At 40.9% G+C, this 26,475-nt stretch overlaps 1 protein-coding gene across 3 annotated transcripts; it reads left to right on the top strand.

Annotated features, from left to right (window-relative positions):
- Nucleotides 1–789: 789 nt before the first annotated feature.
- LOC131236699 (chloride channel protein CLC-c-like) lies at nucleotides 790–19,707 on the top strand. Of its 3 annotated transcripts, XM_058234059.1 has the most exons (8): nucleotides 790–958; nucleotides 8,044–8,346; nucleotides 14,276–14,476; nucleotides 14,958–15,135; nucleotides 15,592–15,854; nucleotides 16,433–16,702; nucleotides 16,875–18,003; nucleotides 19,175–19,707. In XM_058234059.1, exons 2-8 carry the CDS (start codon nucleotides 8,156–8,158, stop codon nucleotides 19,262–19,264), a joined length of 2,322 nt encoding a protein of 773 aa, XP_058090042.1. In that variant the 5' UTR covers nucleotides 790–958; nucleotides 8,044–8,155; the 3' UTR covers nucleotides 19,265–19,707. The 3 variants fall into 3 exon arrangements, with proteins under 3 accessions (XP_058090042.1, XP_058090043.1, XP_058090044.1); XM_058234060.1 differs by lacking the exon at nucleotides 8,044–8,346 and having other exon boundaries at nucleotides 876–958; XM_058234061.1 differs by lacking the exon at nucleotides 8,044–8,346 and having other exon boundaries at nucleotides 876–958; nucleotides 14,953–15,135.
- Nucleotides 19,708–26,475: the final 6,768 nt, after the last annotated feature.

Genomic DNA, 26,475 nt, shown 5'->3' with positions numbered 1-26,475 from the left:
GGTGGGCTACAAGGTAACAAACAATGGATGGCCAGAAATCTAATACAAAATACACTTGCTGTTGCCGACTAGATGAGTGGATTGTATTAGTTTTTGCACCTGATGATCTTCATGGCGGGACCGACCTTTGAACGGGCTGGATGTAAAACATTCTATTGAGATTCGTGTCAAAGTTTTACATCCATCAGAATATATATGTGATCCTTTCTTGTAAGCACTATTAATCTATTTGCCATACGATACGGAGGTCTAATCATCTACTTTCTTGTTTTCTCTTGCACGGTTGTGGATAAGTTCAAGAATATTGCACGGAGTCAGTCTTCTTTGCAATCCAGATAGCTGTAAACATCATCAAGACAATACCAATTGTTTGTCCATAGATTCTTCCCACCCAAACTAAGAAAACCCATTATTTGTAGGCCTGGAATAATTTGAATGAGTCCAGCACCTTTAGCGTACCAGTATGGCACACGTGCTACATTTGACTCATTCATCAGGCTGGGGCATATGAATGTTCCTCGAATAAAAAACGGGCCAGCCCACTAATCATGCAGGTTACACCTATTTGACCAATGCAGCCCACGTGGTCGACAGGTGGACATAGGTTATATATATATATATATATATATATGTGTGTGTGTGTGTGTGTGGAAGTTCCCATGACGTCGACCTGATAGTACCATTTCCCATTAATGGGTGCGTGAACCTGACTAACATCCAGGACCTCTCACTTTGCAAACTTATTAATACCATCCTCTCATTTTAAATTAGAGTCGACAACAGATCTTGGCTCGTTTGCACTTGCTCTGGTTTTTATTCTGTTATTATCTGCTGAGGGTATGTAACTGGGTATTTCTTGTTTTACTTTTCTTTTTCATTTATTTCTCCCAGAGAAAGAAGATGAGCGACGGACGGAATATAGAAGCTGGGAGGAATCTCAACGTTTCCTTAATCGCAGGTCTTTCTCTTTATCCTTCGTTGTTGAATTACTATTTATTCAGGCTAGAATTCTTTGTTCTGTTACTGGAGAAAAACTTTGATAGTCTGGCGAAGTGTGATGGTGATACGCATGACCTTATCTGATTGCTAGTCGACGTTTATTGGACGGTTAAAAATGGAAAATATCCAATGGTCCTGCTTACACAAGCATCCACTAATCAGAGGTTAGGATTGTTGAACCGATCTGATTTTGAGACAGTTGAGTTAATGTGTGCTGCGTGTACAAGTTCTGAGTGCCTGCGTATCAAGCGTCGTGCGCAAGCCCGAGTATCACAGACTCCTGTTCCTGATACACCCAACGGGAGTAGTGTCTCTGATATGCCGATCCGTACAATTAGGGGCTTCTATTTTGATGATCCAGACCGTTGGTCTGATGGTCCCTCCCTTGGATGAGGTATGCCCGGAAGAATCTCTTAGACGCCTGTAAATAAGAGGGATAAAGGAAACGATACGTACCGTCAGTGGTTTGTATGGCTAGAATCATATAGCGTGGAAGATCTTTCCTAGGCTTCGTATCAAAGACTGCCAAGGAAGGACAATTTCGAACTCCCAGTTTCAGTCTACGACTGGATCCCTCATCACTTCAATTCCCTTTGGGCGATGATACGGTAGAGCAGGATAGGGAACATATTGGCTACTCCCCCTGACACCAGCCATTGGCTGGTGGTCGGTGCTCTTTGGGGCCCACCATAATGTATGTGTGTCATCCATGCTGTCCATCTATTTTTATATATCATTTTATGATATGATAAAATAAAGTATATCTCAATCTCAAGTGGACCACATCGCAGGAAACAGTGTTGAATGAATTTTGACCATTAAAAATGCTTTGGGGGCCATAAAAGTTTTGGATCAAGCTGATATTTATTTTTTTTTCCCTTCACCTGTGTCTTTTTGACCAAATCAACAGATTGGATGTCAAATAAACAGTACAGTGGGCCTTGGGAGGATTTTAATTGTGAATATCCAATCATTATTTTTGTCCTGTGGTGTGGCCCACCTAAAATTTATGTCCCTATCATTTTCCGAATAAAGCCATAAAATGATCTATAAAAATGGATTAATGGAATGGATGAAACACGTACATCATGGCGGGGCCCACAGAGCACCGACCATCAGCCACGGGGCTGGTGTCAGGGGGAGTAGCCAATCCGTTCCCAGCAGGATAGTATAGTGCAGGGTGATGCGTCAATGAGGACCGTCCATCTTTTGCATCCAATTGTAGATGGCAAAAGATTAAGTAACTATGAAATGAAGAAAAGCGATGGCTATGATTGCCCGATAGGTGTGATTTTGAAAGATATAACCAAATTGATAGTTTGATACATCAGCAGAGAGGTGAGGATTACTCTGCCTTTTATCTTACATTCTCTCCCGGCTTGGCATAGCTACTTGAGAAGAGATGAGCCTTATTTTTTAGATTTATGGTGGCACGCTCAACCGGATCTAAATGGACTGTCGCTGGAGCTGCGCTCTTATCGAGTTTCGATTGTTATCATTTCCATTTAAATGAGAAATTCGATGGTGATGTGCCCTTTGTGAAACTGGCGAACGGTACTTGACTGCTGCTCCGAACCCAGCGATGTGGGTGAGACCCTGACTCTGAGAGTAAGGCCCACCTTGCATTGTATAGCCATGCCATCTATCTGTTTTTACCACTTATTTTAGGGCATGGTACCAAAAAAAAATGAAGAAACCAATTTCAGATGGACCACACCACGGTAAACAGGGGTTATTAACCATAAATAATAAATAAATAAATAATTGTCAGCCCCCAAAAGTTTTGGAACAAGCTCGTATTTGATTTTTTCTTTTCATCCATGAATGCGTGAACTTATCAACAGGTTGGATGGTAAAAAAAACATTACGGTGAAAACTAGGAAGTTTTCAACGGTGGACATTCAACAACTATTATTAACTATTATTTCATATGGTGTGGTCCACCTAAATTTTGTATCTGCTTCATTTTTTTGTTCCATGCCATGAAATAAGATGGAAAAAAGATGGACGGCATTGATATAAATGAATACACAGCCCTATGGGTCTCACCGACATTGCTGGTCCGGCGTAGCAGCAAAGTCCGCGCTCATCCCGACTCCACATCTTCGCAATGCGTGATGATTGGTACCTTGATCTGGTATACCACTTCGGAAAGTGGATTGGCTGGTGTACCACAACCAGCTATATAGCTAGTGTATTAACGTCCGCAAGTTCTGTGGGTCCCATCATGAGTTATGTGTTATATCCAAACGTTTCATTCATTTGGAGAGCTCATCTTATAAGCTGGAAAATAAGACAGATCTAAATATCAATTGAATCACACTGAAAATTGCAGTCGGGATTGAACGTCTACCATTGAAACCCTTTTTGGGTTAGAGAAGTTTCGGATCAATATGAATTTTTTCTTTTTTCCTTTTCATCCAAGTATTTGTGACCTTATCAACAGATTGGATGGAAAATAAACGTTATGGTGGGCCCTATGAATTTTTTAACGGTGAAAATCATTCTCCTAGCTGCTATTATTGGTGTGGACCATTTGAGATTTGGATATGATTCATTTGTTGTATAATCTCTAAAATAATCTCAAAAAATGGATGAAAGGTGTGGATATGATAAATACATCATTGTGGGGTGCATGTAACTTTGATCTCCTTTGAACCGTTGGTACAACTCGGAGCTTGAGGAGTGCTCGTCTTCGCACGACGCGTATCTACACCAGCCATATAGCTGGTGTGTGCTACACCAGCCAATCCGCTTCGAAACGGAGTGGTGGTCCGTGCTCTGTGGGCCTCACCATGATGTATGTGTTTCATTCATACTGTCCATCTATTTTTACATATCATTTTACGGTATGAGACAAAAAATGAGGTATATGCCAATATCAAGTGGACTATATTACAGGAAACAGTGTTGAATGAGCGTCGACCATTAAAAACTTTTTGGGGGCCATAAAAGTTTTGGATCAAGCTGATTTATGTTTTTTCCCTTCAACTGGGCGTGTATGACCTAATCAACATATTGGATGTTAAATAAACAGTATGGTGGGCATTAGGAGGATTTTAATGGTGGATATCCAATCACTATTGTTTTCATGTGGTGTGGTCCTCATGAGATTTATATCCCTCTCATTTTTGTAACTAGGCCCTAAAATGATATGTAAACATGGATGAAAGGAATGGATGAAACACATATATCATGGTGGGGCCTACAGAGCACTGACCACGAGCCACAGGGTTGGTGGCAGGGGGAGTAGCCAATCCGTTTCCGTACGGTAGGATTGGCTACTCCCCCTGCCACCGGCCGGCCAATGGCTGGTTAGTGCTATGTGGGCCCCAACATGACGTGTATGTTTTATCCATGCGGTCTGTCTATTTTTCTAGATCATTTTATAGTGTGAGACCAAAAAAAAAGTTATATCCTAAACTAAAGTAGACCACATTACAGAACTAGTGTTGAATGAACGTCGACCATTAAAAACTTCTTGGGGGCCATACAAGTTTTGGATCAAGCTGATCTTTGTTCTTTCCATTAATCTGAGTCTGTATGACCTAATAAATAGATTGGATGTCAAATAAAAAGTATAGGAGTATTTTAATGGTGGATATCCAATCACTATTGTTTTCCTGTGGTGTGGTCTACCTGAGATTTTTATTCCTCTCATTTTTGGCATTGAGTCTAAAATGATATGTAAAAATGGATGAACCGAATGGATGAAACACATACATCATGGTGGGGCACACGGAGCACCGACCACCAGCCAGGGACTCGCTGGTGGCAAGGGTCGTAGCCAATCCGCTCTCCTACCGTACACTAGGATCATTCATCCTTTCTTTCTTTTTCTCGAGTTCCCATCATCGGGCGCAGCTTGGTTGGATCCGGAGTGGTTGGATCCCTTACTGTGGGGCACTCTTTAGGTATATGCCTTTAATCCATGCCGTCCAGTACTTTTTTACAGGTCATTTTAGGGTACGATCAAAAAATGAAGCAGATCCAAATCTCTCATGGACCACAACACAGGAAACAGTAGTGACTAACTATTAAAAACTTCTTGTGGGCTACAAAAGCTTTGGATCAAGTAGATATTTATGTGGACCTTTCATCCAGGTCTTTGTGACCTTATCAACAGATTGGATGGTAAATAAACATTCCAGTGATCCCCAAGATTATTTTAATGGTGGGTATTCAATCACTACTTTTTCCTGTGGTGTGCCTCACCTAAGATTTGGATCCACTTAATTTTTAGGATCATGCAGTAAAATGATCTATAAAAACATATGGATGGCAGGGATTTAAGGAACAGAAATCAAGGTGGGCCCACATTCAAGGGATCGACCAACCTTGTTGGATCTAAGTAAATTCTGTGAGGCCCACCATGATTTATGTATTTTATCCGCTCCGTCCATCCATTTTAAAAGATAATCTTAAGGCTTTATCCAAAAAATGAAGCATAGTCAAGCTCAAGTGGACCACACCAAAGGAAACATTGTGAATTGAACATCTACTGTTGACAAATTCTTGGGGGCCGAAGTTTTGGATCAAGATGATATTTTTATTTTCCCTCCATTCGTGTCAATGTGATGATTAAAAATAAACATCACTGTAGGTCTTAGGAAGGTTTCAAGGGTGAAAATCATTATTCCCACTGTTTCTTGTGGTATGGTCCATTGAACTTTGGATAGCAATAAGCTGTAAAAACGGATGGACCGCGTGGATAAACCACATACATTCCCAATAGGCCCGACAGAGCTTAATCAGTAAGATAAGAATACTAATTGACTCGGTAGGCAATCCGATTTTTTTCGACAGCCCTTTTGTGAACATAGACCTAAAGATAGATCCGACATCGAAAGATCCGACATCCACGATATAAAGTGTTATTATTGGGAGTACTTTTTGATACTCCAGGAAGCACGCGTCACGGTGAGATGACTGCTAATCGATTAGTAGGAGTGGGTCAGCCAGTAGAGCTTTGCTAAGGCCACACGCGTGTAGAAGTCAGATAATGCACAATATCCAAGCCATCCATCAGAAGGGTACCACTGCCTAGATTCCCTATGGCGAGAATCAGATTGGTCCACCTGTTAGGTCCACTACAATTAACTGAATGCATATAGGATTAGTGAAGTTTTCTAAACCATCTAATTAGAGTTTTTGGCATCCGGCTGCTTGCCTTTTTAGGCCATCTGGACATCAAAGATAGGAAATGGAAAGCTATTTAAGTTAATTTTATCATTATTACATCAAAAGATGATTTTACCTAGAGTTGGGCACGGGACAACTCGGCTGGGCAGACTCGACTCTTCGACTCATTTAGACCCGACTCAATCAAACCCGAACTGAATGAGTGTCAATCTGATCTAAGTAGACTTTGTCCGATCTAAATTCAAGTAAAATAGAGTTTGAGTCATCCAGTAACTGGCTTGACTCAACTTGACCTGAAATACAACTCGATATTGACTCAACTAGAGTCAAAATTTGACTCACATGTGTGTGTATAACCCTAGATTAGACATTTCAGATCTTAGATGTCATGTAGTTGATGGAGAAGTTACAACTGTGAACCGTGCGCCTATGTTTTGAGTTGTGATTTCAGCCCGTGGATACCCTTTGCACCCGACCTAACTTAGTGCCGACTCGACTCAATACCTGTGATCAAGTCGGACTCGGAGCATATTAGTCCAAGCCAGTTTTATACTCAAATCAGGTCAAGCATGATGGACATGGTACTAAGCCGGGTCAAGTTCAGGTTAGGTCTATTTCAAAATCAGATCGAGTTAAGTCAACCCTAACACCGTCCACCTCAACTCTACGCCCAGCTCTAAGTTTACCCTTAATTTTATACTAAACAACTAAGAATTGAAGTTTGATGGAATCTACCGGCATTGTTGATGTCATCTTTGCAGTCCATTCATTTTCTTGGCTCATTTTAAGGGGTGGCCACAAAAATGAACCACATTCTTAGCTCAAGTGAACCACAACATAGGAAACAGTGGAAATTGAGTGCATACTATTGAAAGCTTCCTAAGCACCAAAGTCTTGGATTTGATGATATTTGTGTTTTCCCTTCATTCAGGTCTAAGTCTGTGCAACCTTATGAACGGGTTGGACGGCAAATTAATGTCAGTTCCATAATTTAAATAGCTTAATTTAAATTAATATATGCTACATGCATGTTTCTATCATCCACAACAATTTCTGCTAAAGTATTAACTAACTACTTTGTGTGTACATGGCCTACTAACCCTGATGACCCGGTATACCCCTTCCACGGGCATGGTCGGGACAGGCCTTCATGAATAGAAGCATACTCTCTCAAGTCAGGTGATGGACTTATGTCAGGTTGTAACGTGACATCATTTCCTTGAACTGCCAAACACCTGCCAAGATGAGCTCACCAACTTTCAAAAGGTTATCAGGTGGAGCAGATGCGGATTAAACAGTAACTCACCCTAATATAAGATAGTGAGTAAACCCCATTAGCCCAGCATTGTATATGTACGATCACCTCTCTCGTTTTCCAACTCATTTCAAGATGTGAGCCTAAAATTGAAACATATCTAAAGCACAAAAAAACCCACCACGTAAGAAGATCATCCTCTATGGAAACCTTCCTCTAAAAGGAAAAACACATATATCAGCTTATCAAAAACTTGCTGTAGCCTTAAGAAGTTTTAACCGTAGATGTTCAATTCCCCATGTTTCCCGTCGTGAGGTACACTCGAGCTTTGGATGTGTTTCATTTTTGGGTTCATGCTATAAAATGAGCTGGAGAAATGGATGGACGGCGTGGATAATGACACATACATCACGGTGAGCTCCACAGAGTTACTACTCTCTGATTCCATCGAGTACATTCTCGACCGTATCTGATGGGCTGATGAGATAGTGACATCTAACCATATCCGTCTGACAGGCCCCACCAAATCCGCTCACTCCGTGCCGGGCTACGAAAGCGTATATTTCTTGAAAAGGAAAGAGTATCTCCGCGAGCAATAGAAAAGGGAAGAGTATCTACTAATAGGAAATTCGGGTTATTTATTGCAGGTTTAAGGTCTTAAATTGAGAAAAGTTAAAAGGAAATTCCACCCGTGTCTATATCAGCTCTTGAAGCTGTGTGGCGACGGAAAGAAGAGAATTGAGAAGGACATTGAGCGCCATGGATCGAGATACGAATGACATCGTGTACGAGGGATCCGATGGGAAGGAGATGGGGAGGAACGGTTCTGGTTTCTCGGACAAGGAGATAACGATCAGAGAGCCGCTCCTGCTGAAGAGGAGGATAAACACGACCTCTCAGATCGCCATGGTTGGAGCTAACGTCTGCCCTATCGAGAGCTTGGACTACGAGTAAGCCTCCCACTTTTCATTTGCGCTTATGTTTATCAGATCCTGACCGTTCATCTCGCAGGCCTACTAATTGGCTGATCCTAACCTTCTGTCGAGGGGTTGCCAAATGAACAACGATCTAAATGTGATTGGCAACAGTCCTCGGACGACGGAGTTGTGATCATCAGATTGGTGCGTTTGTTGGGCTGTAGACGATCTATTGTGTGGCCCATGGGGTGAACGTTTCTGATCTTGCACACGTGTGCCACGTAGATCTTTGTAGTTTATTTTTCAAGGGATGTTATTGATAGAAGAGTTGTTTTGAAAAGGTTGCTACTCTTTGTGAGAAATCCATCCCGTCCATCCGTTTTGCCTGTTTATTTTAGGACATGAGGCTAACAATGAGGTGGGTCCAAAACTGTGGTAGGCCAGACGACTGGGAAATGTGGGGAATGAAATACCTACCGTTGAAACCTTCCTAGTCCATCTTGATGTTTATATGCCATCCAGATCATTTATAAGTTCATTTCCACTAGGATGAGCTGAAAACACAGAAAGGTTAGCATGATACAAAACTTCTTTGGCCATACAAATGTTTCGATGGTGGTCATTCAAACTCCACTGTTTCCTCTCATGTGACCCACTTGAATTTTGGATCCGCCTCGTTTTTTGGTCTGATGTCCTAAAATGATCTGAAAAAAACGGATGAACGGGCCAGATTTATCACAAACATCATGGAGGACCCCATCTAGCTTCCCAGCGCAGGAACTTCCTGCCAGAGCCTTTCGCGGGCAATCCCCGTTCTATTTGCCCCCATCCTGACACTACGATTCCCGTGCAAAAAATATAGCGGCGGATCCACAAAGCTTTTTAGAAAAGCAAAGGGAAAAGAAAATGAAAAAAAAAAAAAAGAAGTACATTTTATACAAATATAAATAGGGAGGGATCTCATTATAAAGCTTTGCAGAAAAAGCATTTTCTACCCAACATTTTGTTGGGTACTGCCCAAATGTTTCAACGACATCCAATCCATTTATCATGCCAATAACCACAAGGAAGAGTAATTGAAAAGCTAAAAAGTGGAAGGAAAAATTTATGGAACTGAAAATGGGCGTGTGCAAGGGCGTCTAAATGGCGGATGCCAAAATAAGAAGCATCTTTATTGAGTTTCAATATCTATCTTTTATGTCACATTTTCATTCCCATTAATGGCATTAATTATGAGAAGAATTTATTTTGCAACTCAGGATTAGAGTTGGGCATCGGTCCGGGTCGGATCGGATTACGTCCAACCCAATCCGATCCGAAATCCCAAGGGCTTAACTCGAACTCGATCCTATCCGAGACCCAATCTGGGTCACCAGACTCAGACCGATCCGATGTATGGTTTGCTTGACCCGAACTGAGTCCGACTCGGTCAGGGAAACCAAGTCGGATCAAATTGGGTACGATTTGGATCATATAAACTCTAATTCAACTGTTTCATGTGGTGTGGTCCCCTTCAGCCTTTAATATACCGACTTTTTGTGCTTATGGTCTAAAATAATATATCAAAATGGATAAATGGCTTAGATAAAATACATACATCAAGGTGGGCCCCACATGGCTCTGGAAAACTTTCAATATACCGTATACCTGTTTTTACTGGACCTGGACTTGCACGGTGCACTGCACAAAATGCAGTGGCTTGCTTTTCACGCAAGCAAGCACAGCGTCACATGATGACTTCTTTACGGACGTTTGTGACTTCTGTGGGTCTGATCATGGGGTATGTGTTATATCCAAACCGTCCATTCATTTGGCAAGCTCGTCTTAAGGCTTGAGACGAAAAATAAGACAGATCTAACTATCAAGTGGACCACACGAATTGTTTAACGGTGAAAATAATTCTCTGCTGTTATTTGTAGTGTGGTCCAGATGATCTTTGGATATTGTTTATTTTTTAGATAATTCTCTATAATTTTCTCTAAAAATATATGAACAGTGTAGATATAATAAATACATCACTGTGGGGCCCATATAACTTTGATTTCCTTTGAACCATTCATACAACTCAGAGCTCGAGGGGTGCCGGGAGCTTGAGGAGCGCCAGACGCCAATACCTGTACTAGAAACGCTGGCTACTCCCCTTGCCACAGGCCACTGGCTGGTGGTCGGTGCTCCGTGGGCCCCACCATGATGTATATGTTTCATCCATGCCCTCTATCTATTTTTATAGATCATTTTATTTATGAGAAAAAAAAATGAGGTATATCGAAATCTCAAGTGAACCACATTATAGGAAACAGTATTGAATGAAGGTTGACCATTAAAAATGTTTTGGAGGTCATAAAAGTTTTTGATCAAACTGATATTTATTGTTTCCCTTCATCTGGGTCCTTATGACCTAATCAACAGATTAGATGTCAAATAAACATACAGTGGGCCTTAGGAGGATTATAATGGTGGATATCCAATCATTATTGTTTTCCTGTGGTGTGGTCCACCTGGGAGTTATATCCCTATCGTTTTTCTGTATAAAGCCCTGGAATAATCTGTAAAATGGATGAATGGAATGGATGAAACACATACATCTCCGGATCGGGTCGGATCAGATCGAATCGGATCGGATTACGGATCGAGTTGGTCCAGGTAGGTATGGATCCGAACTCGACCCGAAATACTTTCGGTTCTGGACTATCCTACTCGATCCGCACCGATCTACGCGGTCGAATCGAGTCGGATCGGGTCAAGATTGCCCAACTCTACTTAGGATCAAGCGTCTGTCCCGAACGCGGATTGGGTACTACCCCCTCCCATCCCTAGTTACATGGGCTTTGAGGGGCCACCATGATGTATGGGTTTTATCCACACCGTCCATCCATTTTTTTCATATTATTTTAGTGTATAAGCCCAAAAATCGGCTAGATTAAAGGCTTAAATATACCACACAGTGAGGATTAAACACTTACCATTGAAAACTTCTTGAGGGCTACAAGAGTTTTAGATTAAGCTGATCTTCTGTTTTCCCTTCATCCAAGTCTATATGACCTTATCAGCAGGTTGGATGGCAAGTAACCATCAAAGTGTGCCATAAGAAGATTTCAATGGTAACTATTATTAACTGCGGTGTGGTCCACTTGAGCTTTGGATCTACTTCATTTTTGGGCTTGTACCATAAAATAACCTAGCCCATCCCAATGCCACCTGAAGATAGGACAAGCATGAAAAAGTAACAAGAAAGATTATCATCTTCCTTAAGTGATCAAAATTTTGAATTTATAAGAAATTATAAGGAAAAAAAAAAGACTCAATTATTTTATTGAATAGTGTATAATATATTATTTTTCAATTAAAATTATTGGGGGAAAAATTGGACAAGTCGATAAGTCGGTCTATGGAATGGACCAACTCTACGGACATAACATTGGCCCATCGGGCGCCGAGCCTAAACGAGGCCCAAGGGCCGCCGAGCCCAGACAAGGCCCAAGCGTTCATAGAGGGAAGCCTCTAAGGAAGTCGATGCAACCTTAAAGACACTCAAAGAGCCCTTCAATGGCCATGTACTACCGACCTAGCCCTTAAGTCGGTTATAGGTCAATTATGGATCGACCATATCCTGGCCCGACCCCAGCCCGACCTAATCCATAGGTCGGCCATAGGTTGGTAATAGGTCGATTATGGATCGACCATACCTTAGCCGATAAGTCGATTAAGGATCGGCCAGCATCGATCGGTCGTAATATGATCAACGTAAACGGTATCCCTAACAAAATCAAAAGGCTTCAATCAAAGGGAAGCATGAGCCTTCTAACACGACCAACGCTTCTAGCTCAGCCGACAGTCGAGAATAGTGAATATCGATCTGTCAAACGAAACAATCACCTCAAGATCCAACCTAGAGCCGAGCTAATACAGACTCGGTTAAATCTTAAAGATGCCTTCCGTTATCTTTGGAAGATAATATCAAATCCCGAGAATCACGAAGATCTATAATCTCGGGATTATATTGGATTACAATAAATCCTCACAATATAAGGAGAGGATCCCCATACCATGGGACCTTCTCTCCTCTATAAATAGAAGAAACCCTAAAGGTGAAAGGTACGCACATTCTCTCACCCAATTCCTGAACACCATTAGACCCAGATTTCAGGCCTGACTTTGGCATCGAAGGGTCCCCTGTGTTAGCCAGGGTCTCCCTTGTCCTTTTCCTATGCAGGTACTTGAAAGTAGCAAAAAGGGGTGAGCCAGATTCTGCATCAACAAAAATAAATAAATAAAACCCTAATTCAAAGTCCTAATTCAATTAGAATAGCACTTACCTAAAATAGTAAATTTTAAAAAAAAAAAAAAAATACAAGGTCCTAAATTAACCTTACTGGAGCATTCCTGATATGATTACAATTAATCTCTAAAAAATGCAAAATTATAAAATTCTAAAAATAAGAAAATATGACAAAAATTAGAATGGCTAAAAATTGTAATTTTTTTGTTTTCTAAAATCATGATTTTGAACTAAAAGCATGTGTTTCTCACGAAATGGACAAACGCGACCCACAAAGTGGGTTGGTGACCCCGGACTATTACAATAAAGAATATTGATAGTTGGTAAGTCCCATAAGGATCCCCGAATCAAAAGTTATGGACAATTTATGAGTCACACTTCAAATGACAATTTCTCCCCATCTAGAATGAAATTCTTCAAACCGGACGTGCCTAGGACCTAGTTACATCATGCCCTATGAAAAAGGATTGGGCCCAAATTTGATGGATTATTTCCGGTTCCTTTTAACCATCTTTTAATTGATCAAGCCATGTTAAGAATATATCCATGCCACGTCCTGCATCACACCCCTGTTGGTGAGTGAGAGGGAGCATGCTTATTTGCGACATGGGATCCCTCAAACAAGAGACGTGCGTGGGATCCTCACCATCATCAGTGAGAGCCACCCTGAGTCCCAAAAATCAAGGTGATGCACTCCTTGTGTGGTCCATACGGGCATGTCCCAAAAATCAAGGTTGTCCTCCTTACAATCTTGCCCTTTCTCATACATTGTGGCCTGTGGCCCACCAGATGAGTGGACGGGCCTGACTTTTTGGCCAGGGCATATTTACATTGGCCCAGGCCTGATGAATCCTCAGTTCTGGGTCATGTGTATCTCTTCTCGCGTGAATTGCCGCGCACTTCTCCTAGAGGAAATACGGTAGTTCTGAACCGTTACAATTACGATGCATGGTTGTTTCATCAGAATTACCAGGTTCTTTCTTCGATTCAGTTCGGGGGTTCGACTTGTGTGGCATCTCATGAACCCAGTTTGCTGAATTTGCTTCCTCATCAGTTCATTCAAATTGTAGCATCAAGTAGCTAGTTTTGGATGCTTAACATGTAATTCCATTTTGTAGTTCATAAGGTTTAACTTCATAGTAATAAGTATCTTGTATTGAAGTTTTCTCAAGCTCAATGTCTGACCATGATGAACTCAAGCCATTCTATCTCTGAATTAACTAGCATATTTTGGTGAAATAAGGATTCAGACCTCTGAATCAACAAGGAAACCTTGGCAATCAAAAGTAAGGAATTCACTCAAATTTGAACAAATTAGTGAAATGGTCATATTCAAATTTTGATTCACAGAATTAGTAGCATTTGGCAGTTCAGTGAAATCGGTGACTATGCACCAGATTAGAATCTGGCGGTGAAACTGTGCTGGTTGGTGTCGTGCCCACTATCATTAGATCGTATTGAGAATGTGGTCAGCTCCAATTTCTGAACATGTTCTGGCAGTTTGAATGTTGGTATAATACTATTGAATTGGTTAAATTGAATAGTTTGTGTTGGTATTATTATGTTCAGATGTTAGCATTTGATTTTTCATGTTGCCACGTCAAAAACCTTGTGTATATGTTGAACCCCCCACGTCTAAGTTCTCTTCTATGACTTTCTTCTTTTATGTTTCTGTTTTTTAAGGATTGTGGAAAACGATCTATTCAAGCAGGACTGGAGATCAAGGAAGAAGGTTCAGATATTTCAATACATTTTCCTGAAGTGGACTTTTGCACTCCTTATAGGATTGGCCACAGGGCTGGTCGGTTTTTTCAATAACCTCGCAGTTGAGAACATTGCCGGATTCAAATTGCTGCTGACCAGCGATCTCATGCTTCAGCATAAGTAAGCTTTGTCACCAGTACTGCTTAGCAGATTATTAAGGCTTGCACTGAGCAGGCAATGCCTTCATGTCTTAATGTCTGGCAGATTTTCTTTGGCAATTTAGCTAGGACTGTTCTATAGAATCAGAAAAGACAAGTAGAATCATACATATTTTAGTAAATACCCTGTTGATTTTCCACTGGTTTTGGAATACAAGCATGTGTTTTTCTCATTCTAAAGAGAAAGGTACACGATTCAACTAACTACTAATCTGATTTTGCAAGTTGATTCAACTTGGGCTCCTATTTAATCCAAATCTATTCTAGATTTAAAACCAAAATGTTTACAACTATCATAAATTAACAAATAAATACTTATTCCACAGTTACAAATGCCCAATCATACTTCGCATGTTTATGTTATGCAGTCCTGTTTTGGTAAATTTTGTATATATGTTCCAAGCAATTCCATGTAACTGTTTGTGATTGTGGTTCCAGTGCAGGTTCTACCAGGCATTTGTAGCGTATGCTGGTTGCAATATGGCTTTGGCAGCAGCATCTGCAGCCCTCTGCGCTTACATTGCTCCTGCAGCTGCAGGTTCTGGTATACCAGAAGTGAAAGCATATCTCAATGGCGTGGATGCTTATTCCATTTTGGCTCCCAGCACCCTCTTTGTCAAGGTGAGGCCAACTCATATTCATAGCTGTAGTAAAGCAAAGGATTAGCAAGTTCAGTTCCATATAGTAGCTGAATAAATACCATTTTTCCTCCATGATGGACTGTCAATTCAAAATGATCTCCACCTTTCATTTCTATGACTTAATTAATGATGTACTAAAGCTGGTCTCCACCTTTCATTTCTATGACTTAGTTATTCAACTCAGTTTAGATTGGCCCTGAGGGGCATCGAGTTCTTATTTGAGTTGACTCAGCTGAATTTTTACAAAATTGGCGAGTCTGTCATTGATTTTAATTAGTCAAAAGTTGGAAATGGAAAGACTGTTTTCAACTCGAGTCCTTGTTTTTTTAAAGTTGGAATGGAAAGATATGTCTGGAATTTAAAATTTGAATTGCCCTATGGAAACTAGGAAATTATTTTTTAGCTGTTTTGACCATTTTTTGGATAACACTGACAGATTTTTGGTTCCATTGGTGGAGTTTCTGCTGGACTTGTTTTGGGTAAGGAGGGGCCTATGGTACACACAGGAGCATGCATAGCTTCATTACTCGGGCAAGGAGGTTCACGCAAGTATCACCTGACATGGACATGGCTCAGATATTTCAAAAATGACCGGGACCGGCGGGACCTGATCACTTGTGGGGCTGCTGCTGGAGTTGCTGCAGCTTTCCGGGCCCCAGTGGGTGGGGTTCTCTTTGCCCTTGAAGAAGCGACTTCATGGTATCTCTCTCTCTCTCTCTCTCTCTCTCTCTCTCTCTCTCTCTCTCTCTCAAGTTACAAGACATGGACACACACTGGAATGTGTTGCAATTGAACTCAGAACAGCCAACAAAATAAACCATGACTTCAATTTGAAGTTCCATTCACTGGAAAAAAAAAAAAAAAAAAAGATGGAGTCAACATGATTTCAAATCAAGCATTGAAAAGCATGCAAATTCCATCTGAGAAGATCAAGGCTGAGTCGTATTGTAATTGGGATTTTATAAAATTAGAGAGAACTCACTCAAGTGATAAGAATAACTCAAAAGCCATACAATATAACCCTTCTAACTAAGGTCAAAGTTCAAAACTGGACTAAGGGACTTATCAAGTACTAGTTTGAGTTCTCATGCCTCAAAAAACAAATGGTTAAACAAGACCTTTTATTGTTCACTTAAAATGAGGATCCAGGCCATCATTATCTCTGGGTTATGAACTCTTAAACCTTGACGGTTAATTTCCATGACCATCAGGATTCAGTTTTGAATTCTTTTATTTCTTTTTTGTTTTTGTTTTTCTTTATTTGGTGCATACCTCAGGTGGAGAAGTGCTCTTCTTTGGAGGACTTTTTTCACTACAGCCATAGTCGCTGTGGTATTGAGAGCTCTAATACAATATTGCCGGAGTGGGAAATGTGGTCTATTTGGGCAAGGAGGCTTGATCATGTTTGACGTTAGCTCGTCCATAACCACATATAGCACTCAAGATCTGCTAGCAGTCATAGTCCTTGGAATCATAGGCGGCGTTTTTGGAGGCCTTTACAACTATCTATTAGACAAAACCCTTCGCACTTACAGCATCATTAACGAGTAAGCTCCCATAAACTGTATGATGATTATAAACAATGGAATTGACTTCCAGTGCTTTTTCTAATGATGATACTAATTGCTACATGCATTGTTGTTGTTGTTGCGACATTACTGTTGTCGTCATTGCTATCAATTCATTGTTGCTGCTGCTAATACACAAATGTGATTGAAGGAGAGGAGCTCCACTCAAAATCCTCCTCGCTATCACCATCTCCCTCCTTACTTCATGTTGCTCTTATGGCCTTCCGTGGCTCGCCAAGTGCACCCCCTGCCCCACGGGCTTGAAGGAGCAATGCCCTACAATAGGCCGCTCCGGCAACTTCAAAAACTTCCAGTGCCCTGCAGGCCATTACAATGACCTTGCTTCCCTCTTCCTCAACACTAACGATGATGGCATCCGAAACCTTTTCAGCTCTGGCACAGACTCTGAATTCCACATTTCCACTCTCTTCATCTTCTTTGCCGGCGTCTACTGCCTTGGCATTCTAACATACGGCATTGCTGTCCCCTCTGGCCTCTTCATCCCAGTCATAATTGCTGGTGCTTCCTACGGCCGTATTGTGGGAACCCTCCTCGAGTCCGTCTCCGATCTTGATGCGGGCCTCTTTGCGCTCCTCGGAGCAGCCTCCTTCCTTGGTGGCAGCATGAGGATGACGGTGTCAGTCTGCATCATACTGCTGGAACTCACCAACGACCTCCTGATGCTCCCACTAGTCATGCTAGTCCTCCTCATATCTAAAACCGTAGCTGACTGCTTCAATAAGGGTGTCTATGATCAAATTGTGAAAATGAAGGGGCTGCCTTACCTGGAGGCCCATGCAGAGCCCTATATGAGGCAACTAGTTGCCGGCGATGTCGTGTCCGGCCCGTTAGTGAGCTTCTCTGGCGTGGAGAAGGTGGAGAATATATTACATGCATTGAAGATGACTGGGCACAACGGGTTTCCTGTGGTCGACGAGCCACCTTTCTCAGCCGCACCAGAGTTATGTGGGCTTGTGCTGAGATCTCATTTGCTGGTGTTGCTCAAGGCGAGGAGTTTCTCAAAGGAGCGAGTGGAGACCGGGCAGGAGATCCTTCGAAGATTTGGTGCATTTGACTTTGCCAAGGCGGGGTTGGGGAAGGGAGTAAAACTGGAGGACTTGGAGATAGATGTGGAGGAGATGGATATGTATGTGGATCTACATCCTATCACTAATTCATCTCCATACACAGTGGTTGAGACCATGTCTCTGGCCAAGGCTAAACTGCTCTTTCGAGAACTCGGGCTCAGACATTTGTGCGTGGTGCCTAAGACTCCAGGGGTAAGAACTCTATACAAACATACATACACTGTATGCATGCACTTACACAAGAAATCAAATGCTGCTGAGGTGGTTTGGTTAAGAGATTTAAGAGCGCGTGCACATGTGGGGGTATCCGTGACATTCATTAGGGTAGGGACTATCTAAACATGCCCATTCATATGCCATACACTTGTGGCCATGCAGTTGAGTGGACTGGCTTGGTTTCTTAGCCACGGTATGTTCACAGTGGGACCCACATCATAAATCTGAATGTCGTTCTCATGTAGGCTGACACCGCCGTATCGTATCTGTATTGGCATGATATGATACGCGCTACGAGACTGTTTTGGCCTGATACCAAAAAAACAAAAAAAAAAAACTTATCAGTATGGACCCATGCGACGCATATCAACGTGAACACCAAGCTGATATGCTTTTAAAAGTCCAATTTTAAATTCTTTTCGAAATTTACTCATATATCCACATTTTTTTCATTTAAACTATAGAGAAAAGCTTAATAAAATTTATACTTATTTTGACATTAAAATAAATGATTTGAATGGGATTCAACAAATCGAAGTCAAGTGGACCCTTATAGAAAAAATTGATAAAGAAAAATAAACATTTACTTTCTTTTTTATTTTTTTCATCTTTTTTATTGTATTTTGATATAATGGAGCCCTAATTCACCAAATCATGTTTGATTTGTGTTCAATTAAAACCAATTTATTTGACCTTCAACATGTCAAACTAACTAACGACATTCTCATCAAAGAATAATTTGATACATTATCTTATACATATCTAAAATAAAAATAAAATAAAAAATATATTGAATATTTTATTTATTTTTTTATATTTTTCTTAATTCTTTAGTTTAAAAAAAATAAATAAATAAATAAATCGACCAATATAAACCAATATCAATACGCAATGCTCATGTCGCCGTATCATTTTTTAATCGGGTTGATATGCTCCATGATACCGATATTTAGAACCACAACCTACATGATGAATAGTCTGGATCGCGCTCACGTGAGCTGTGCCCATTTTCATGCGACACTCACTCACATAAGTGCTGCAAATTCCCTCTTAAATCGCCTCGTACTGATTCACCTCAGCACCTCTCTGAACGGGCATAGATTTGGAATGTAGAGAACACAAAGAACTGACATTTGTACCCTTGCAGAGGTCTCCAATCGTCGGGATTTTGACACGCCACGACTTCATGCCAGAGCACATCCAAGATCTCTACCCTCATTTCAAATCCCCCAAGTAGAGCAAGCTAGCGACTTGGATGCAGGTTTGATGTGCTCTACTTTTTATTATCATTACCATTTCTCCATCTTTCTTCTGGTTTCAGAAATCAATGAAGGGTTGGTTAGCCTATATGTGGTCAGGGTTAAGGAGGCTTGAAATGCCATCCATATTGTGCATCGGGAACTAGTGAAAGTTTAGTGAGTGTTTCAACATCAGGGTTGTTGCATTTATACATAAGTGGTGGGAGAAAAGTGATATTATCTTGTTATGAGCTTTAGACAAATATTATAACAGGAACGATTAACCATCTTGTCTTGGTTAAGCAATTTTGTTTGATTTACTTTAATCTTTTTTATTTCCTTAGCCTGATAGAAGCTATGAATTTCACGATTGTTGTTCAAAACGTGGCTGCGTATTTTTGGTTTATATGGGATCTATGATCACAACCTTATTATGGTTGAATTTGTATGTGGGGGCTAACTTGGCCCGCATGTATGTTTGACAATGGAGCAGATTAGGTGCGGCCTTTACTGTGGGCCCATCTTGATGCATGTATTCTATACCCACATTGTCCATTCGTTTTGCTAGATCATTTTAGTATATGTGCTGAAAAATAAAGTAGATCCAAATCTAAGGTATACCATGCCATAGGAAATATTGGTGATTGAGCCGGGTTTATGTGACCTTATCGACAGGTTGGATGGAAAATAAACATTAGGAAAACATTACGGTATCCCTATGAGGTTTTTAATAGTGGGATGTTCAATCAACACTGTTTTCTAAAGTATGGTCTACCTAAGATTTGGATATGCTTCATTTTTTTGTGCTCATGCCCTTAAATGATCTGGAAAAAAATGGATGGAGAACATGGATATAGAAAACATACATAAAGGTGGGCCTCATGATAAGGGCAGCACCTAATCTGCTCCCATTTATCAAAGGCCGTTTGGATGGTAGGGATCCACAGTAGATTGCACATGCATGACCCAAAATATAAGCATGTTTTGGATCCTAGTCCGAAAACTTACTGAAATTACTTGAAAGTCAGCCGTGTGATATTTCAAAATGAGTCACTGGGAACCTTGGTCCTAGGTCTGACTCGGACTCGACATGATTCGTAGCTGTCATTTGAACTGAGTCACTTAATCAGTCTGGTTATTGTGTTTTAAAACCATGGCTTGGATAGTCCCACCCACACAATTATGGGCTTGTAAGGTGGATATGAGTCCATTTTTCTGTCCCTGATGATCGATATACCTCCTATCTAATGGCCCACCATGATTAAGGAGCGTAAATAAATAAATAAATAAAAATCGAGCTTTGGTCATGATTCCTGAGGTTAATACCATACTTAGCAAGACACAGGTCCTTTTGGTATCCGATTTCAAAAGAGCGACATTGGAATCCAATGCCTTCTTTATCTTGATGTGATTATACGTTGGTGCTTAAGGCGTCCCACCGGAAATAACAACTTCATCTTGTGATGATGCAATATGATCATCTTCTCAAAGCTTGAGTAGCTCTTCCATCTTTACATATGCTAAATGGCACGTATGTTGGAGATCTTCCCCTGCATAAGGTGGACCCAACCATGCAGACAACCTGGTGAAATAATAATGACAGGTTGGTCATCCCTCTACAGAATGGGCGCGACTTGGTTGAAACCCTGGAACCAGCAATGTGGACCGTGGTGCCCACCTTGATGTGTGCCTAGATATACAACACATACATCAAGGTGGGCCATCCCAGCCAAGTCACGCCCCTACCAAATTCAGTGGCTGTGTATACCGCCTGAAGAGTGGACGGGCCTGTTCTTTTGTGTGCAGGCATCTGCGTGGTGGACCCAACTCATCCACGGTTCAGGTCATGTCCACACATGCATGCTAGGTTGGCAGATGTGGCACGTGTTAGCTTGCATTTGCGGTTAGCAAATCTGCATTGTAAACATAAGAGGAAAGTAATATTTTGTTTGACCGTAATTTTACTTGTTTTGAGCTTTATTCATCTTTTTGCAGGGTCGTTTATATAGAGCTTACAAAGGCTGTTTGTGGAGAAAATGAGAGATCACCATCTTATTCCCTATAATAATTGTTCAATCTACAATGAGAGAAATTTCTAAAATTGAGAGTAAAAGGCTGATATTAATGAATGAATTGTATTTTAAAATGTGATTGATGTGTTTATATAATCAAAGGTACCCTAAACTCATAATTCACTTCAAAATAAATATTAAAAAATTTAAATAAAAAAAAACTTCTATAAATTAATAAACCTCAGTGAAAAGTACTAAAATTCCCAAATTAACTCAAAACTCATAAACCACTCTTAACTAATCCAAACAAGGACTTTGACATAAGGCTGGATTCTGACTCTGGCCCATCACGGGCCTAGAGTGCAGGCCCATACCCAAGCCCATAAAAATTTTGGTTACACAAAGGCCCGACCCGACCCGACCTGCACAGCCCGAAATTTGAATGTCGTGTTTGGGCTGTGCTGGGTGGGGCCGAGTAGAGCTAAAGTGACTTGAACCCGAGCCCTGATTTAGCCATGAATATAAGGCTCAAGACCGGCCCATTAGCCACGCTGGTAGGTCCACGCCCGGCCCAAAGCCAGGTCAGGCAGGCTACCCGGGCCAAATTTAGTTGTATCATTAAACAGAAACCTAAGTTGATTTGATTATCAAATTAGTGCATTTTTATTGGACGGTCAAAAGTGAAAAGAATCCACTATCTTATCTCAACAAACGAGTGTCCATGAATCAGCCTCAATTGTGTCTAAGTCAGTCCTAAAAGCAGATTGATTGAACAATCCCCCATTGTGTCTAACAGTCCTAAAATCATTTTAGCTAAACAATCCTAACCGCTGATTCATCAACACTCGTTTGTTAAGATAAGACAGTGGATTCTTTTCACTTTTAACCGTCCAATAAAAGTGCACTAATTTAATAATTGAGTAAGCATATCTTCTCCTTTTTGTCACAATATATCTAAACAGGATTCAATAATTTGGACGGTTAAATTTAAATTACTCGTTCGCCGTGAACGAAATTTCCAAGTAATTTCTAAGTGCCTGTGTATCATACATCACACTTCTCCAGAGTATAAAAGTTTTTTTTTTTTTTTAAATCTCAATGCAAAAGGGCATCTATTCTCATCTCATACATCCAAATGTGTGGAGGCTTGGAGATTAATGGAATTGATTTGCATGGCCTTTTGCCAGTGTCTTGATCTTAGCCAGAAAGGCCAAATGCCACCGCCACCTTTTCTTAGTCTTATTTCCGTACATTCAGATGCCTGATTATTATGCTTGCTTTATTAGATAAATAAAGTTGATGCTGTGATTGCAAAGGCTTCTTTAGTAATTTTCTCAACTTTTCAACGGTCGTGAATGGACGCCGCTTCTGTGGAGCATAATTGGATTTATTTTTATTATATCAACGCCGTCCATTCATCTCACCAGATCATTTGAGGACATGATGCGAAAACTGCTGAAGATCCAAATCTCAGGTGGACTACATCCCAGGAAACTGTAGTGATTGAACGCCCGCTATTAAAAACTTCTTGTGGGCCACCGGAATGTTTATTTGCCATCAAACATGTTGATAAGGTCAAAAAGACCTGGATGAAGGGACATACAAATATCAGCTTGATCCAAAACTTTCGTGGCCTACAAGAAGTGTTTAATAGTTAATCACCACTGATTACTGTGGTGTGGTCCACCTGAGATTTGGAACTGCTTTATTCTTGTGCTTTTGTCCTGAAATGAGCTGTAGAATCGGATGGACGGCGTGGATATAAGAAAAATACATCACGGTGAGCCCCACAGTCAGGGATCTGGTGATCCACCAAAGCCTCATGAACAGTGCAAGTGTGACTAGAGAGTACACGTGTGGGGTTATCCAAATTAAACTAGCACACGCGAGGATTAACCAAAAAGAATAAAACTACTGGCACGTGTGGAGATTATCGGAGCAATGCAATCAACAGTGGACCTGCCTTTTAAGCCACCTAGCCTTAAATTAGGGCCACCATGATGTTTATTTTCCACCCAACATGTTAACAAGGTCACACAGACTTGAATGAAGGGAAAACATAAATATTAACTGGATCCAACACTTCTAGCCCCCAAGAAGTTTCCAAAGGTAGGCATTCAATCCCCACCGTTTCTTGTGGCGTAGTTCACTTGACCTTTGGATCTCTTCATCTTTGGGCTTGTGTCTTAGATAGAACTGGACATCAAACCGAGTCAGATCGAATTTGGTCCAACTCGACCAGGTTTGAAATTTGTAGGTCCCGACCCGAACCCGATCCAATTAGAGACCGAATCCGTGTCATTTAACTCGAACAAACCCGAACTCCTACCAGCTTGAATCGATCCGAGTCCGATTCAGAAAAACAAAGTCGGATCGAATTAAGTAAGGTTTGGATAAAAATTAATGAACGGTGTGGATAAACCAAAAGAGATCCAAGATGAGCCCGCATAATTTACTCGGTATGAAAAAATCGGACGGTTAGCTTCCTGGAGAAGCTTGGTAGATAGCTTCTTGAAGAAGCTTTACACCGGTTAGCTTCGTGGAGAAGCTTGGTAGATAGCTTCTTGAAGAAGCTTTACACCACAACAATAGCTTCTTGAAGAAGCTTTGTATGGCTAGTGGTCGGTGTTCTGTGGGGCCCACCATGATGTATGTGTGTCATCCATGCCATCCATCTATTTTTATATATTATTTTATGATATGAGAAAAAGAATTAAGTATATCTCAATCTTAAGTGGACCACATTACAGGAAACGGTGTTGAATTAATTTTGACCATTAAAAATGTTTCGAGGACAATAAAAGTTTTGGATCAAGCTGATATTTATTGTTTCCCTTCATATGGGTCTTTATGACCAAATCAATCGATTGGATTTCAAATAAACAGTACAGTGGGCCTTCTGAGGATTTTAATGGTGAATATCCATTCATTATTGTTTTTCTGTGGTGTGGCCCACCTAAGATTTATATCCCTATAATTTTTTTTTTCAAGCCCTATAATGATCTATAAAAATGGATGAACGGAATGGATGAAACACGTACATCGTGGTGGGGCCCATAGAGCACTGACCATTAGCCAGGTGTCATTATTGCTGTCTTGCTATCTGTAGCTGCAGCCTAGCACCAGCTATAGGGTACGTGTCGTGCGAAGACGTGCACCGACGCTCCTTGAGCTCCGAGTTGTACGAACGGTTCAAAGGAGATCCGCATTACATGGCCACATAGTGACGTATTTACTATATCTACACCGTTCATCTATTTTTAGATATCATTTTAGAGCATTGTTCAAAAAATGAATCATATCCAAAGATCATCTGGACCACACCATAAATAGCAATGGAGATAATGATTTTCACCGTTAAAAAATTTGCAAGGCCCACCGTAACGTTTATTTTACATCCAATCTGTCCATAAGGTTACAAGTACCTGAAAAAAACATATTTCATAAGGTTAGAGGAAAAAAAAATTTCATATTGATCCAAAACTTCTGTTATCCTAAAAAGGGTTTCAATGGTAGACGTTCAATCTCCCTCTTAGTTTTTGCAGTGTGGTCCAGTTGATGGTTAGATCTGTCTTATTTTTTGTCTCAAGCCTTAAAATGAGCTCGCCAACTGGATGGACAGTTTGGATATAATACATACCTTGTGATCATACCCACAAAATATGCTAACGGTACCTGAGTCCATCCGCTTCGTACCCGATCAAAGCAGGGTCTCTCTTTCCCTCCTTCTTTGTAAATCTCTCTCCAGCAGGTAAATCCAAGCTCCAGAACCTTCTTCTCACCTTCTTCTTCAATAGTAATAGAGTAGCAGATATGGAGAGAGAATCACAAATATAGAAAGAAGGAGAGAGATAGAGCGATAGGAAAGGCCAAAGTATTAATTGCGCAGGATTTTTTGGCGCTCGAACGTAAAAGGTAAAAGTAAAAAGAAATATATATATACACACACACACACACACACAAAAATATATATATATGCGGTCCGGATCGGGTTGGTCCGAATCGGATCCAATCGGATCGGGTCGGGTCGGAACAGGGCCTATCCGGATTCGACCCAAAAATAATTCGGATTTAGATTACGATGCCCGATCCTGACTATCGGTTCTGTTCGAATCGAGTCGGATCGGGTCTGATCGGGCCGGATCCACCAGTTCTAATATGAAATGCTCAGCTCTAGTCTTAGAATAAGTTGGCAAAATGAATAGACAACATGGATAAAACATACATCACCGTGAGCCCAAAAGAGTCAGGTCATCAGGATAGTGGACTCGAATTGCCAGTTCAGCTGGCAGCATGAAGTTCCTGTGGTCGCAATCTATGTGAGCCCAAAAGACCATCAATTTCTCAAGATTAGGACAGAAATAAAAAAAATGAAGCATATCCAAAACTTAGGTTAGCCACACAACACCACAAGTCGGTTTGGATGGCATATAAACAACATGGTCGGCTCCAGAAAAGTTTCAACGGTGGATGTTTCAGTTTTCCCTGTTTCATGTGCGGATCCGCCTGATTTTTTTATTCATGTCCTATTTTGATTTTGAGAAAATGATGGACGCAGTGGATATGTAAGTGAATCTCTGTAGGCCTTACATATCTTCGGACCTCAGTAACTTCATGTGGCCGGATCACAAGGGATTCGCATCCATCTCCAGGCAATCCGAGTCTAAATTAGGCTACATTCATATTAAATGTGGACCGTTGGCCTATCTTTCCTGAACCATAGGAATGCAACAAAAGGTCCATTTTCCTGAACCATAGCTCAGGTGGGCGTTATTATCCCCACTATTGAGTTACTCTACGCAATTACAGATACAAAGGTCAAGTAACTCCAAAACTAATGTAAGTTACATGATGTGAATTTAGAGATTTTAACACCCTAATGCACAGCTCAAGTGGTAGACTGAGTGAAAGATGACTGGTTTGAACGCTGAGGTCTTGGTATGGCTAACAGTGATGTATGAACTGTCAGTGGGTGTACTAACAAGCTAACAAAAAAAATTTAGAGATTTTAAGCATTATTTTATTCCTTGTCCTTGTGTGGCCCACCTGAGCTATGGATGCCAAACACAGAATGGGGCACCTGATGGATGGGACAGATCACGTGCACATTAAGTCATACTCCACTTTAGCAGTAGGCACACCCCATATACCAAAGATATGGGCAATCTTTGGCTCCATTTCATTGAAAATGGACCATT

The sequence above is a fragment of the Magnolia sinica genome, chromosome 2 (assembly GCF_029962835.1).
Source record: "Magnolia sinica isolate HGM2019 chromosome 2, MsV1, whole genome shotgun sequence".
NCBI lineage: Eukaryota > Viridiplantae > Streptophyta > Magnoliopsida > Magnoliales > Magnoliaceae > Magnolia > Magnolia sinica.
The sequence above is the reverse complement of the archived record's forward strand: the minus strand, read 5'-3'. Positions and strand labels throughout refer to the sequence as shown.